Below are 14,904 nucleotides of genomic sequence, written 5' to 3'. Positions count from 1 at the left end.
CTTTCCCTGAGCTACAGCGTGTTCTCCAGAGGAGGGCCACGAATCCCCGAGCCAGCTCAGGGAGCTCTCCTGCTCAACCCCCATGCAAGGGCAGCTGCCTCTCACTCAGGGTAAGTGAGATTCCTCACCACAGTCCACCAGTCCCACGTGATCTGCCCGGCACTTCTCTCCCTCAGCTCCTTTCGCTTTCTCAGATGTTCTACTCCAGCAACACTGGCTTCCTTCTTAGTTTCTCTGTGTTCCAGAGCTAACGTACCTGCTGCTGTCTGCACCAGAAATACTCTCCCCAGTCTCCACCGGACTCCCTCCCTCACCTCCTGCTGCTTAGTACTCAGTGGCACCCAGCTAGAGGGCCCTCTGACCACTGCCTACTGCAAATTGCAGCCCCCCACCCTGATACTCTAGCTGCTTCTCCCTGCCTTACTTCTCTCCACAGAACCTTCTGCCCTATGACGTACGTAGCTCATGCATTTATCCAGTTTTGTCTTATCCCACTAAACCATTAAGATTTTTGCTTAAAGCCAGTCAATTCTATGTGCCCAGAGTCAAGAAGAACCTGGCACATGGACGTACTGAGCACTAATTTGCTAATTTAATGTGTATCTATTGTCTCAAGGTTCTGGATACATGTTGGGCTAAGTGTAGGATGAGGCTCAGCTCATTGCCTCCTCACAGCCTGACTGAGAGGCAGGTCTACCTCCTGCTGCATCCTCAGGGACTGGAGCAAGGCCTGGCCACAGTGAATGAATGCGCAGGGGGAGTCTCAGAGAGAAGCCACGGCACCCCCTTACCTTTGCCCACGAAGTAGTCCTGGTAGTAGCGGGCGCCCAGGTCCACATGCTCAATGCTATACTGCCGCGGGCGGCTCTGGGTCCTCTGCTGCTCCTTGGGCAGCTCCAGCACGGAGATGCTGGCATTGGTGCGGTAGGCGCTCAGGGCGGGCTCTGGCAGGCGGCCGTCGCCTCCACCCGGGGAGCCCACGGAGGCCCGGGAGAAGCTCACGTTGCGCTCGCACTCGCCCCCGATCTCGTTGCGGAAGTGTGGACAGCTGAGCAGCAGGTCGTTGCTGTTGTCGTCGCCGAGGTCCTGCTCCAGGTTCTCCTTGCAGTTCAAGTCCTCTGTGCTGGTGAAGGCCGGATCCAGGCCCCCGAGGTTGTGGGCGCGCGAGGCCGTCAGGGAGGCCATGGCCGAGGCAGCCGAGGCGCCCGTGGTGGTGTTGCGCCGCTGGGAGGTGGACACCCTGTTGGCGGCTGCCTCGTTGAGGTCGAACAACATGCTCTGCACGTCAAAGTGGGCAAAGCTCTTCTGGCAGACCCAGGGCCTGGCCTCCGGGGGGCTCCGGCCCTCCTCCGCCTCCGCTGGGGCCCGCGCCACCTCGCCCTCCGGCTTGCTGCTCCTCAGCTTGCGGAAGATGGACGAGTCCACCGTGTCCCCGCCACCCAGGCCCCGCACGGGCTTCTTGCGGGCCTTGTCCTTCTCCTTCACGGGCTGCAGCGGCAGAAGGCTGTCCTTCGTGGCATGCCCATTGCGGAGGTCACCCTTGGCGCCACCACCACTCCCGGTGAGATGGGGGCCGGAGTCGGCCTGGAGGAGCTCAGCGCGGTTGTGGGGGCCCTGGGCCTCGGGCTGCTCGCTGCGGAACTCATTGAGAATGTCAAAGAAGCTCTGCTCTGGCACGCCCTGCACATCGATGGAGGACGTGCTCCCGTATTCGCGGAAGAGGGGCAGTGCCCCCATGTGCCGGGCCCCCCGCGGCTCCCCCACATCCTCCACGTCACACTCGCTGAGGGTGATCTCACTGCTGCTGCGGTGCCGCAGGGGGAGAAAGGCCCGGCCAGGAGACCGGGGCCAGCCGTCCTGAAACTCCACGTCTTTGGACCTTCTCCTGGAGAGCCGGTGAAAGGCTTTGGACCCTGAGGAAACTGGGGTGATGGTGGGGGGCTGTCCATTCTGTATGCTCCTCATGGACTGGGCCACCTTTGCGGCCTTCGTGCCATCTATGTCCTGTGAGGGGCTGGGGTTGTTCTGCTCTCTCAGGGCCTCCCTCTTGGGTGGCCAGTCGGCGACTCTCGCACGCACGCCCATCTTGGGCACCGCGGGGGTGGTGGGACTAGGGCGGGTGGTGGCCGTGGCTGCGCTCTCACCAACAGGCTGGGGCAAGCCACCATTCTGGACCCAGAATCCGATGGGAGCATAGTCCCCTGTGTGGGGCCCAGGGAGGACATCGGCCCCCCTGGCCCCACAGCTGGCTGCCAGGTCCACACCATCACTGGGGATGGGCCGGTAGGTGGTCATAGTCCAGGGGAATGGAGTGCTACTGGCCCCCGTAAGCTGTGGAGTGACTTTATGGGGTCCCCTGGCCCTCAGCCATTGTTCAGGGTCGCCAGTCCCAGGATGAAGGATGCTGGCTCCTGAAGTCTGACAGGAAGGTTGTGAGCCTGTGGGGTCCAGTTCTCCACCATCGCTGTGGACAGCTGAGCCGGGACAGCCTCAGGAGGCAGGTGCTGTCCCGGGGGCTCCAGGCTGAGTGGCTCAGCAGGGTCTAACAAGCAGCAGATGTGGGCGAGTCCAGGCCGGCCTCAGGGGGGTCTTCCCCGCCATGCTGAAAAGGCAGAAGGGGCAGAGGTTGACGTAAGGCTGCTGTTCCCAGAGCACTCCCCCCACCCAAGTTTTACTCATTCAAAAAAAACCTTTTCCACAATACCCAAAAGCAGAGAGAAGAGCGTGATGGACCCCCCTCGTCAGCCTCAATGACTACTACAACCATAAAGTATTATCATTCCTGTTTCATCTGTCCACCCAACCTACACGGGTATTGGGGGGGGGGGTTTGGAAAAAATGCTCTAGAGTAAATCTCAGACATTAGGTAATTTCATCTCTAAACAGCTTGTGTCTTTAGCAGATAAGGACTTTAAAGAAACAGTCACCCACCTAGGGAAACAGAAACTGCTTAACTCCATGGAACAAACACCCAAGCTACATCACCTTCTTCACCATCACCTCAAGGATGCCTTTAGAGTTGGTGTCTTGCAAACAAGCCCCCCTCTGCTTCGGTGGATGTACTTCTGAAGCCTCTGCTGCTCTCAAGTGTCTCCCCACCCCGACCTTGGTTCCACTTCCAAGATCTGCCAGGCTGTCCCCTGTGGTGTCACTGAGCTCACGCCTCGGCCCACAGTGGCCGCACGGCTGAGGCCGGGCAACTGTGTGTTGGTTTTGCAGTCTGCCCAGCCAGCACCATGCCAGAAAAGAAGTGAAAACGACGATGACTCACTGAGAGCACTGGTGGATTTGGGGAGGGAGTGTCTCTACAAATATGTGATGAACAGATACCAGGAGCCAGTCAATCTCCCGCTGCTTCTTTGCTGAGATCTCCCCAGTGGCTCCTTCCAAATTCCGGCTGTTGGCCCACACACCCCACGGGATCTGGCCCCTGCCCATCTCGCTGATGCTTCTAAGATCCCATCACACCGCCTTCTCTGTTCTCATGAATCACGCCTGATCCGGGACACCAGGGTAGCCTCCCTCCCTTCTTCACCAGGTTGGTCCCTGTCACAGCATCTACTCTTCCAAGCAGGCTTCTCAAGACGCCCTTTCCAGGCAGAGAGGCCCTGTCTCCTCAAAGCCTTCCTTCGTCGCCAGCCCTGCTTCCTTTCCTTCCCCTAAGTAGCAGTCACCACTTGGAATTATTTCGTTCATTATCTCTTTACTGCCTGTCTCCACCACTCAATTATCAGTTCCAGATCAGCAGGGGTGTCTGCTGTTCTCGGTTGCATCCTGAGTGCTCAGCACAGCGCCAAGGACGAAGTCACTATTTCTTGGATGAATGAGGACTGGACAGTTTCTGCCCAACTTGGCTTGGAAGCACATCTTGATGCGCGGAGACCTCTGGGGGAAGGGAGTTCACGCTTCTGTTTGGTGACACAAAGTCCTCCAAGGATCATGGCCCTGGGTCTCAGCCATGAGCTTCTGGAAGATGAAGCCCTCTGCAAGGGAGGGAGGGGGACCTGCTGGCTGCCCCTACGGCGATGCCCCCTTCCTCCTGCCAACAGAGCCGACTGTTCAGGCCAGGAGAGTGCTGGCCGGGCTGACCCAAGGTGAGTGAGAACTTTCCTTTCCACAGAATCCCTAGCTGGACACGGCTACTCTGCTCAACCACCACTGGTGCATCCTGGGAGGGGAAGCGGAGTCTCCTGCTTGCGTGTATACGTGCGAGTGCACACATGGGCAGGAGTATATGAGTGTGTGAGTGTCAGGGGCATTTTCCGACTGCTCTGGATGGCGGGGGGCAGTAAGTTGGCAAGGGTGGGGGGCTGTCTCTGAGGAGGAGAACTAGGTATCTTTCCTGCCTCCCCCAACCCTCTCATGCCTACTTTTTCTCCTTTGTAAGTGAATGTACACACTTATTTCTCTTACTTTGTCCTGCTCCCCGGCCCCCCATCTCCCCCACGCCTGCCTCCCGCAACCAAGTAGAATGTGAGCTACTGCTGTATTCCCATGATCTGAATGTGTCTGGAAAGCAGAGGAGGGAAGGAACCTCACTTTTCACTGTCCACGGGCCTGCACTTCTGGTCACTCAATACTTCTCGAAGAACATGACCCACAATGAAAGTCAATAAAGTAAGTATGCAGGTCACACTGGGCAGGGGCTGCTGGCTTGTGGCCTCTGGGGTTTTCAGCATCTGCCAGAGATAAGGGCCTGAGGTCAGCACCACACTGCTGGCCAAGCTGGGCATCCAGACCGGCTGAGGGCACTGCCTGCGCCTGGCAGCTCAGCCATGCCTGTGGGTCAGCCTGGCAGAGCCAGTGGCCCGGGTGGGACCCGAGTCATGTGTGCACGTCCCGATAGGTGCTTTGCTGACGGCGTTTTATTTCCAGCTCAGTCAGAAGCCCCTGTTGTCCTGCTCGTCTCTGAAAACACAGATGTGCTAAAGGCCCCGGGGTCTTTGCACAAAGCCCTTCTCTGAGAAGGTGTGGTTGAGTCTCCCTGGGGAGACTTGGCTTCTGCTAAGTGGTTCAGATCCGGGAGTGCCAGGCGCTGATTCCTGCAACTGACTCAATTTTCACTTGTAAAATGGGTATAATGTGACCCACCGCGCGGCCGTGACCACTCCTGATCTGTCATGTATCTTTGGCAGAAGCTCGTCCCCCTCTCCCCGTACAGAAGCACAAAAAGGGGTGCACACAGGACCTCAGCTCAGCTGGGCTGGGCAACTGTCCTGCAGTGGTGGGGGGACGGCGGGTCTGGCTCTTCCTGTGGTGCGACCTGCTGGGGACCCTTGGTTCCCTCCTTCCTTCCAGTATTTCCTTGGCTCCTGCCTGTTTTCTAAGATTGCTCCTCTGCCCTCCTGTTGATTCTGTAAGCCTACTAAAATCTGCTTCTGCTCGAGACTGCCCAGCATGGTTTCCACTGCTGGCATCTGGAACTTGACTAACGCACAGCATTGGGTACAAGGGAGGTCGCTGGAGATGGTGGATGGGGGAAGATGGGGCAATGGCGGTGGCTAATGAAGAGCAAGCGGCAGAGGGAGAGTCAGCTGTGATGTATCTGGCTGCAAGTAACAGAACAGCATCCCTGGAGGCTCGGCCCATGGAGGTATGTCATTATCTCATGGGCAAGGAGGCCAGATACAAGGATGATGGCTCCCGGCCTGGTGCAGCGGGATGATGTCAGCCCCCTTGGCCGCTCCCGGTCTGCTGCTGGCTTCCATCTCTGGCTTGTGGCCCCATGGTGGCAGCTGGTGGCCACAGTGATGCTTCTCACTGAACCACGGGCAAAGGGAAAAGAAGGGATGATGTAAGAGTGTTCTTATCCATCTGGCTTTAACCAGGAAGGATGATCTTGCCCAAGGTATCCCCCGTCCTCAACAGCCTTTCTTTTATGCCTCATTGGCCTAAATGCAGTTGGCCACCTATGGCCATGGAGGCGCAAGGGAAGCTGGGAAAGCCAGTATCCAGGGCCCCTTTCTTGGGCAGTCTTCTGTACACAGGCTGTCCCTCTGCTCCAGATGCTTCTCCTTCGTGGAAGTGAGCCTCTGTGGAACCCAAGAGGTCTGGGTAGCTCAGGACTGTGCAGCAGCCTCAGGGCCAATTCCAGAGGCCTGGGGGGAATGGTGACTCCTCCAGGAACGCACCCTGCAATTCAGCAGTTGCTGGGCACATACAAGTCATTTCTTTGTACAGTAAGAACTAGTTAGTCCTTAAAAGTTATTCATCCATGGGCCTCCCCGGTGGCGCAGCGGTTGAGCACTGGGTTGTGAAGCTGCCCACAGCCTCTGCAGCGCCGGTTCGATCCCCAGCCACCGGGCGAGGGTCCCACACGGTGCACAGACCTCTCCTGCCGCCCGCTGCTCCCCTCAGCAGTGTATTTCGTCAGTCTGCCTGCTCTGCTCCCCACTCTGGCTCTGGTGAATTCTCTCACCCTCCCGTGCTTCTGACTGTACCCAGTGCTTCTATAAATAAATAAATAAATCTTAAAAAACCAAACTTATTCATCCACTTACAACACCTACCTGTCTTATAAATCACCCAGTCTCAGAAGCCAGCACCTAAGAACACTAAAAACTTATTTAGTCAACACTCACCAGGCATGTATTACTCGCTCATTCATTCCACAAACACAAAGCACTTAAAACCCATCCATTTATTCAATGAACCCAGGCATCGTCAACCCTCCCTCCGCCTCACAGGAGTTCACTCACGGGATTTTTAAGCCCTCGAGGATCTTTTATCCTCCTGAGACTTTGAACAGCTCCCAGTCGGCGAGGAACTGGGTCTAACAGTGGATGGGGTGGGGAGGGAGGGATCACACGGTGATGCTGGTAATGAGAGCAAGGCTAACACTACAGATCCTCCTCATGCACCTGGTGTGTGCATGTATAACCTGTGTTATAATAACCTGTGTTACAATAACCTTCAAAGTAGGGGTTTCTCCTTTATTTCACAGACAAGGCAAAGGTCCCGTAGCCAAACCACATGACTGGTAAGTAAAGCAACAGGGATACAAACCTCAACAGTCTGGTTCCCACGCCTTCCCTACTGTGCTCTGGACAGAAGACAAAGCAGGGCAGATGGGGGTGGTGCCCTGTGCACATGTGAATGACTCTGGTAGCCTCAGAATCAATTCACAGGGACTCAGCTCTAGAAAAGTCAGCAGCAGCTCAGCAGATTCAGGTTAAGAATCTGTTTTCTCCCCCTGAGGTCTTTCCCCACTTTATTAGAAATCTGAGCATACACATACTTTAGTGCTCCCTCAGGAAACAAGACAGATAGAAATCTCCAGAATCTCATTAGAAAGTGCCGCAGCAGAGACTGCTCCATCAGCTCAACGACAGGGAACAGAGCCTTGACCGTGGCCATGTGTGGCTGCGACACATTCTCTGTGGCCACCCAGTGGGTGTCCTGCAATCCAGTTCTATTCTGACCCAATCTGGAGTTAGCACAGCGCCCATAGGGTCCAGGAGCTCAGTCCCACAAGACTGCCCTCCACTTCAGATACCAGGTAGTGGGTCCCCAGGTTACCACACATCTGCCTGACCTGGCCACAAATCCAGGGTTCTTGTCAGCCCCGCCTCAAGTTTGATAATTTGCTCAAACAGCTCACAGCATGCAGGGCGACTCTTTATTTACGATTCCAGTTTATTTTAACGAACACCAGTGGACAGCAAGATGAAGAGGTATACAGGGCAAGATGTAGGGGAGGGCCTGGAGCACACACATACTCCATGTCCCCATGGTGTTTGGGGCCTACCACCCTCCTGGGAGCATGGATGTGCTCCCCACTCTCAACACTCTTTGAACTCTGCTGCTTAGGGTATTAGAGGCGCCATTACTTACGTACAACTGATTAAATCACCAGCCTCACTGGCCACTGGTGGTTAATTCCATCCCCAGCTGTTCTCCCTTTGCTCGAGGCCCGGGTGTGGGCTCAAAGTCCCAACCTCTAATCCCTTGTTTGGTTCCTTTGGCCACCGGCCATCCCGGGGCTCAGCTCACCGAGTCACCTCATTAGCATAAAACTCAGATTTGATGGAAAGAAGCTTATTAGAAATAACACAAGAAGGGCCTCCCTGATGGCACAGGAGGTTGAGCGCTGCACTGTGAAGCTGTCCGCAGTCTCTGCAGCACAGGTTCAATCCCAGCTGGCTGGGGAGAATCCCACATGGCATGGCAGACCTCTCCTGTCTCACCCGCTGCTCCCTTCAGCAGTGTATTTCAGCCGATCTGCCTGTTCTGTTCCCCGCTCTGTCTCTGGTGAATCCTCTTACCCTCTTGCACATCTGGCCCGTACCCCTGTTCTTATATAAATAAATCTTTAAAAAAAAATAATAAAACCACACACACACATACAAAGAAATAACACAAGATATTATCACCCATATCTCTCATGAAACTCCAAGTGTTCTAGAAACTTTTGGTCTTGTAACCTGGATGAAGATCAAATGGATGTGTATGTCACAGCACACAACACACGTCTACATTTAAATATCAAAGACCCCAGAGGACGGGTGTTTGTCACTTAAACTTTCCCAGCGCCCGAGAGGGACCACGCTCCCACCCGGGTGCCAAGGGCCATCCCCCAGGGACAAGGACAGTCTGGCCGGCTGTCCCATCCAAACAAGAAGGGCCCCACATAGGCCCCCGGTCCCGAGTGGGCTGGGCTGCTTCTACGTGTGTAAATCGGTGTCATTTTCCCACACTGGGGGAATAAGAAGAATGGCCGGAACTGTGTGCTGCAATCTCAGGTGTGCATGCTGTTCTTTTTTAATCTGGCAATTCCACCTGCAGGCATCTGCCCCTCAGAGTCGCGCCACTGGGCATCACATGCCAGGGTGGGGTGGTCTGGCTGCAGGCGGTCACCCTGCCACACTGCTTTGATAGAGAAGAGCCGGGAACAGCCCAGAAGCCCAGCAGTGGAGGGTGGTTAGATGTGGGAGCCTCTGGGACAGGGAACACATGTGCTGTGACAAACAGTGGGTGGCGCTGTGTCCTCCAAGAGTGCGCTCCTCTGAACTGAGCGCTGCCTGTGCAGCAAAGTGCCTGACGGACATTACCCATGTAACCCTCACAACAGCCCTGGGGGGCAGGGACTAACACCATCCTCATTTTCAAGTCAAGGCACCGGAGTCCAGAGAGGCTGAGTCACTTGCCCCAGGCCAATCAGCTATAAAGTGGTGGCACTGGGACTTGAACCCAGGCACCCAGGCTCACAGTCCAGATTCTTAGTCTATGCTGCTGCCTGTGAAGGGAAAAGGCAAGTTGTGGAAGGGTTTGTACTTTGCGATCCCATCTGGTTTACACAAGAGGGTGTGTGTGTGTGTATGAGAGAGAATGAGAGAGACATACACACAGACAGAGGAAGGACCCCTCTGAGTCCCTGTGGGGTGGGTTAGAAGAGGGTGTTGTGACCTCCCTTGAAGCACATGTGCATGAGCATCTTGTTCCAATTCTGGGTGCTGTCCCATTCACTTCAAATGAGACTTTGAAACGCAAAATTAAAAAAGGCTGCTCCTGCAGGACGGGCACACAAGCCAGGCCCACCCAGGAGCTGCAGTTACGCCTGTGGAGTAGGGACAGTGTGACAGCACAGGCCTGGGGGTCTGAAAGGCTGGATGCAGGGACTCTGAGGTGAGGGAACCCCTCTGGGGATCCCTCTGACTCCAGCCAGGCCCAGCATCAAGCCACAGTGCTGGTGTGGCTTGTGCACTTATTTCCACGTTGGAACTTTGGTAAATGGCAGCTGCCTGGAACCCCGAGTGTCCCCACCACCACTGTGTGGGCCAACACTGCACCCCACAGGGGCCTCCAGGATCTGGCTTCCAGGTCTGTTCTCGTGGCTGGGGCTGCCTGGGTCAGTGGTGGTTAAATATTTAGCACACACTCCGGGCTCTCTCCTGTGGCCAAGCCAGGCCTCCCGTGGAAGGCCATGTCTTATCAGCATGGAGCCTGACTCGCAAACTAATCCCAGCTAATTGCCACCGAAACCTGCTAAGATCACATCTGTTGGGCCAGAGATGAAATCAATATTTGCCAATCTTGATTAAATAGAGCCAGGGAATCCTTGTCAAAGAACATCTGTTAAAGCCCTGTTCTTTCCATCCTGCTCGCTGGGGGCCCAGGCTGGGGGCATCTCCGGCTCTGCTTGTCCTCACCTGAGGACGACTCTGTGGTGGGAGGTGGGCAGCCTTGGAAGGTTCTGCATGGTGGGCGAGCTGAGTTCCCTCAGCTGCCCGGGACAAAGGCAGCCCCCCACTAACAAGCCTGGCCCTGCTGCTCAACCCACACAACATCCTGAGGGGGGGCTGTATTGTGCTCCCCACTTTACAAAAGGGAATAATGAGGCAAATAACCTCTTCAAAGACACCCAGTGACATAGAGGCAGAGCTGGGCTCTCCCCCCCGTGGTTGTACGGCCGCCCAGGGGTAGTCGTGAACCTTGTGGGCACTTCACAAATGCCTGCCCTCCATCCCAGGTGATCTTACGGCGGAAAGGAGGCTCGCACTCTGAGGTCGGTGGCCTGGCATCCAATCCTGGCGCAGTGCGTACCAGGGAAGAAAGAACACCGCCTCGTCCAGTTGCTGGAGGGGCCCCAGGTGCTCCCCAGAAACCCACTGCCCCCAGGAATGGCACAAAGCAACACTGGCACAGCCTTACTTGAGAGTTTAAAAATCAGTAACAGGATTTAAAAAAGAATAAAACATCACAAAGCAGCTGCACTCCCAGAGCCCTCTGGGGGAGGGTGGGGAATGGTGGTCAACCCCCAAACGCCTGCTCCCTCCGCAGAGCCAAAGCAGCGCCAGAGCATGGTGAGTCCTCTGGCAGCATTTTCTAGTCCATCAAGAAGGAAGAAAGAAAGAACAGCAAGGAGCCAACCACCCAGCTGGCTTCCAGGGGCTGTGTCCCTGTCCCCTCTCCACATCCCTGCCTCGGCCCTCTGTGTGTGTCTCACACACCAGCACGCAGATGGCTGTGGCGCTCACATTTCTGGCCGCTGAGTCACAATCCCATGCTAACTCACCACTGAGGATGCGTCCCAGGCCAGGCGGCCTTTGCCTGGTCCCTCCGTTAGCTCCCTCCCAGCTTCCGAGTTCCCAGCATCTGGGGGAAGAGAGAGAAGCTAAGCAACTGACCACGACTGTTTTTAAAAATGAAGAAAAGAAAAACAAATCGGGAGGCAGACACTGAGCCGCTGCTAAGTAAAAGGATCACAGCATGTGCGCCGCTGCTGGGGCCCCTAATGGCTCCTGGCAGGCTCTGTGACAGCCTTGTCCGGTCTCACCCCACCCTGAAGTGGAATCTTACAAGGAAATTGGTGGTTTTAATGAGAGAACAAACTCGGAAGTCCCACGAAGTAATCATTCAGAAGAATGGCAGTAATTTAGAAAATTAATATAAAAAAACCCCCAAGCCACACCTTTTCTATCTGCCTACCCATCCTAGTCAATACTGGGCACAGGTCTAGGAGACAGACTGTCCAGCTGTCAGTGGGTACCCCAGGGCAGGGGTGACAGGGTGTATGTGGTCATTCCACCCTCGACCTTCAAACTCCCCAAGGTCACGCACCCTGGGTACCATGGCAAACCCTGCTATGTACTTGGCCACAATCCTCGCAATCAACTCACTAAAGTCTAAATAACATCAATGTTGATGCCTCGTACTGTTTTCTAATACCGATCAAACAAAACGCACAGATGTTAACATCTGCAATGCTTGCATATCTGTGCATCAGTGAAGACCAGCTTTCGTATTGGCAATGCTCTGACACCCAAACCAGGACGTGGAGAGAAAAACCAGCCACAGAACACGTGCAGAGGGCCTCCCCCGGTGGCGCAGCGGTTGAGCGCTGGGTTGCAAAGCTGCCCGCAGCCTCTGCAGCACCAGTTCGATCCCGGCTGCTCCCCAGCCACTGGAGGAGGGTCCCACATGGTGCGCAGACCTCTCCTGCCGCCCACTGCTCCCCTCAGCAGTGTACTTGGGTCCTTCTGCCTGCTCTGCTCCCCACTCTGGCTCTGGTGAATTCTCTCACCCTCCGGCCCTTCTGACTGTACCCAGTGCTTGTATAAATAAATAAATAAATCTTCAAAAAAAAAAAAAAAAAAAAAAAAAAAAGAACACGTGCAGAGCTTACGGTTCGAGAACTGGCAAAACACAGCCACGTTATTTTAAGTTGCTTACATAGGTAACCAGACTTCCAGAAAGCAAGACATGTGACCACCGAGATCTGGACAGTGGTGGCTTCTGGGGGAAGGAGAGGTTCTGCCGTCTACAGGAGCTTCTGGGGTGCTGGCAAGGTTCGCTTTCTCGACCTGGGGTGACACGAGAGCTGCTGTAGGCCTGCTTGCTAAGATGTGGCCCTGTCTTCACGACTCCATGCAGACGTGATGTTTCATGACTACATCTTAAAAAGTCTTGTGCATTGTGTGAGTTTTTCAAACACAGGCATAGATTTAAAATCTCGACTGATCTTTGAAGGCCAACAGATGAGTTTCTTGCGTTTGTGTGTAACATCCAGGGCGTGTACCCTCCCTACCCCCAAGCCCCGGTCATGGTCCCTCTCCCTCCCTTGGCTCGAAATTCACTTTCTTCTACAAAAGGTTTCCACTTCCCAGAACCGGCAGGGCCACTTCACCTGTGTAAGCACAAACACCCTGGACAAGACGAGGGGATGAGCACCTCCTAGCCGTGGAGGCGGCGGGGAGAAGGAGGAGAGCTGGGGCACACTCACAGCAGCAGTTTCAGGGGACACTCACTGCGTGGCAGCTGGGGGCAGAGGGGACGAGACCCGGCCCACCGGAGAAATGCAGGCGGGCTCCCGGCTTCCATCCCGGCTGCAGGGCTGTGGACCAGGCTGCTGTGAGGAGCTGTGTCCCAGACGCCTCCCCTCACCGACCCCCCCCCCCCCACCGCCTCTGTTCCACTGGGCGCAAAGTCTCTTCCCGCCCAGGACTGGTGGGCAGATGGTGCAGGCCTGCAACTTTGTACAAAGCCATGATCCAATATTCTGCCCAAGATGCACACAGAATGGACGCCCAGGCCAAGGCCAAGGGGGAGTGCGACAGGCTAGAAGGGCCCTGGGTCCTGAGGAGCCGCGGGAAGCGGCTGGCAGGGGGCAGAGAGACACCCAGGCCACGGGAAGCCAGTCGGTCACTCACGCCCAGGACAACAAACGCTTCTTCCCAGTTAGAGGACCCTTTCTAGAGGCAATCTGGCAAAAGCTTTAAAAAATGTTCTTACCCTCTGAACCAGCAATATTACTTCTGGGAATTGATCCCAAAAAAATAGTTAAGAAATGAAGAAAAAAAATTCATGGCACTGGCTAGAAAGCAAAAACAAAAACAAAACAAAACAAAATCCTCACCAACAGTACCAACCTCAAAATCCAACAGCAGGAGAAGGGTTAAAAATATTATTGTGCGTCTTTACAACATTCAACATTTCTGTGTCTAGATGCATCCATAGGAAAGCCTGGAACAATCCTCAAAAATGTTAATGAGTGTTATATCTCTTGGTACTGGGACTACCAGGGATATTTGAAAATACAGTCTTTACACCTTCCTGTATTTTTCCAAATTAACTTTCACAAATGTGTTTTTGAAACCAGGGAAAAGCCCACTAAGTTTTCACTTGTGTAACTGCTCTCCATCCACGAGCTGAGCGTTCCTGAGAGTCACGTGTAACAAAGCAGTGAGAGAGAGAGAGCCCCTCTGTCTTCCCCTCTGGCTACAGGGGCAGACACATGGATTGGGCGCATTTACCAAATCCACGAAGAGACCAGAAAGAAGAAACTGATGAGGGAAAGGAAGCAGGTGCCATGGGGCCACTCCAAGCGGGCTTCGTGGAAGGGGTGGTATCTAAACTAAGCCCTAAATGAGGAGACAATGGCCAAGGAAGGGGGAGGTGGGAGGTGAGGGGCACAAAGACCACACAGTGTACCAGAGTTTGGTGTTGACTTCACTGCAGGTTTAGGAGGGAGGGCCCACCTTGGCTGCCATGAAGATAATGAACCCCAAAGTGGCAGAGTCCAATGAGTGGGATGGGGGGCAGCAGTGGTCTGACCTGGAATGGGGGTGGTGCTGATGTTGCACAAGGGCTGGCTGGAGATGACTGTGCTGCTGGCTCCAAGGCATCCATCCCACAATGGGCACGGGTGGGTACTGGGTGTCGTGCCAGATCTGGCCACTCCTGCTCTTTGAGGCCGGGCTGACCAGATTAAAGGAGCATGGGAATGAACAAATGAGCGGTTTCAGAGCCATCTGTTCGGGCTGACAGTCAGCAGGTAGGGCTGGGGTGTGTCTAGGCCATCTCGTGCAGGCTCATAGTGCTGGCAGGCAAGGGGCGTCACTCTGCGTGGGCAGAGGAGGGACGTGCACGAGCAGTGGTGGCGCTTCTTGATGAGGACCAGAGCCCAGGCCCTTGGTGTGGGAACATGGGGCCTCTCAGGGGCAATCAGTGCTGGGCACCCTGCCATGATCTTGTGGCTGCACGACTCCACTGTGCCGTCTGACCCAGGCCCCGGAGCATGCAGCCAGCATGTGGTGGACGTCCGATGGCGTCCCTATGAAGAGCGCAGCACCAGGCCTGCACGCCAGCCCCGCTACCTCCCAGCCTGCAGCGAGCTTCAGTTTCCTCACTTGGGAGCGTTTACTCCACAGGGCCCCGGAGGCACTTCAACAGCCACGCAGGGCGAGCACTTAGCACAGGGCCTGACGTGCATTAGCTGCTATCACATCAGCCTCTCTGACCCTTTCCTTTTCCTGGCCTGCCAAATGGCTACATGATCTGTCTCTGCTTCTATGTGCCTCTGGAGATAAAATAGCTGGACAAAGTATGTTATAAAGTGCCACACGAGCACGTTAGTTCTTATCTTTGACTCAGTGGAGTGAAGCAGGCTGCCTGGGTTTGACTTGC

General features: G+C 55.2%; 1 protein-coding gene across 1 annotated transcript in view; it reads right to left on the bottom strand.

Annotated features, from left to right (window-relative positions):
• The window catches only part of SIPA1L3 (signal induced proliferation associated 1 like 3), a 184,316-nt gene that overhangs the window by 82,466 nt on the left and 86,946 nt on the right, over nt 1–14,904 (bottom strand). The window contains exons 5-6 of the mRNA XM_054697137.1: nt 11,015–11,094; nt 792–2,602 (exon numbers count right to left, since the gene is read on the bottom strand). Coding sequence (XP_054553112.1) covers nt 792–2,295 — 1,504 coding nt within the window. The 5' untranslated portion in view covers nt 2,296–2,602; nt 11,015–11,094. The remainder of the gene's footprint in view (nt 1–791; nt 2,603–11,014; nt 11,095–14,904) is intronic.

The sequence above is a fragment of the Talpa occidentalis genome, unplaced genomic scaffold, assembly GCF_014898055.3.
Source record: "Talpa occidentalis isolate TD23 unplaced genomic scaffold, MPIMG_talOcc4v2.1 talOcc4.17, whole genome shotgun sequence".
NCBI classification, from domain to species: domain Eukaryota; kingdom Metazoa; phylum Chordata; class Mammalia; order Eulipotyphla; family Talpidae; genus Talpa; species Talpa occidentalis.
The sequence above is the reverse complement of the archived record's forward strand: the minus strand, read 5'-3'. Positions and strand labels throughout refer to the sequence as shown.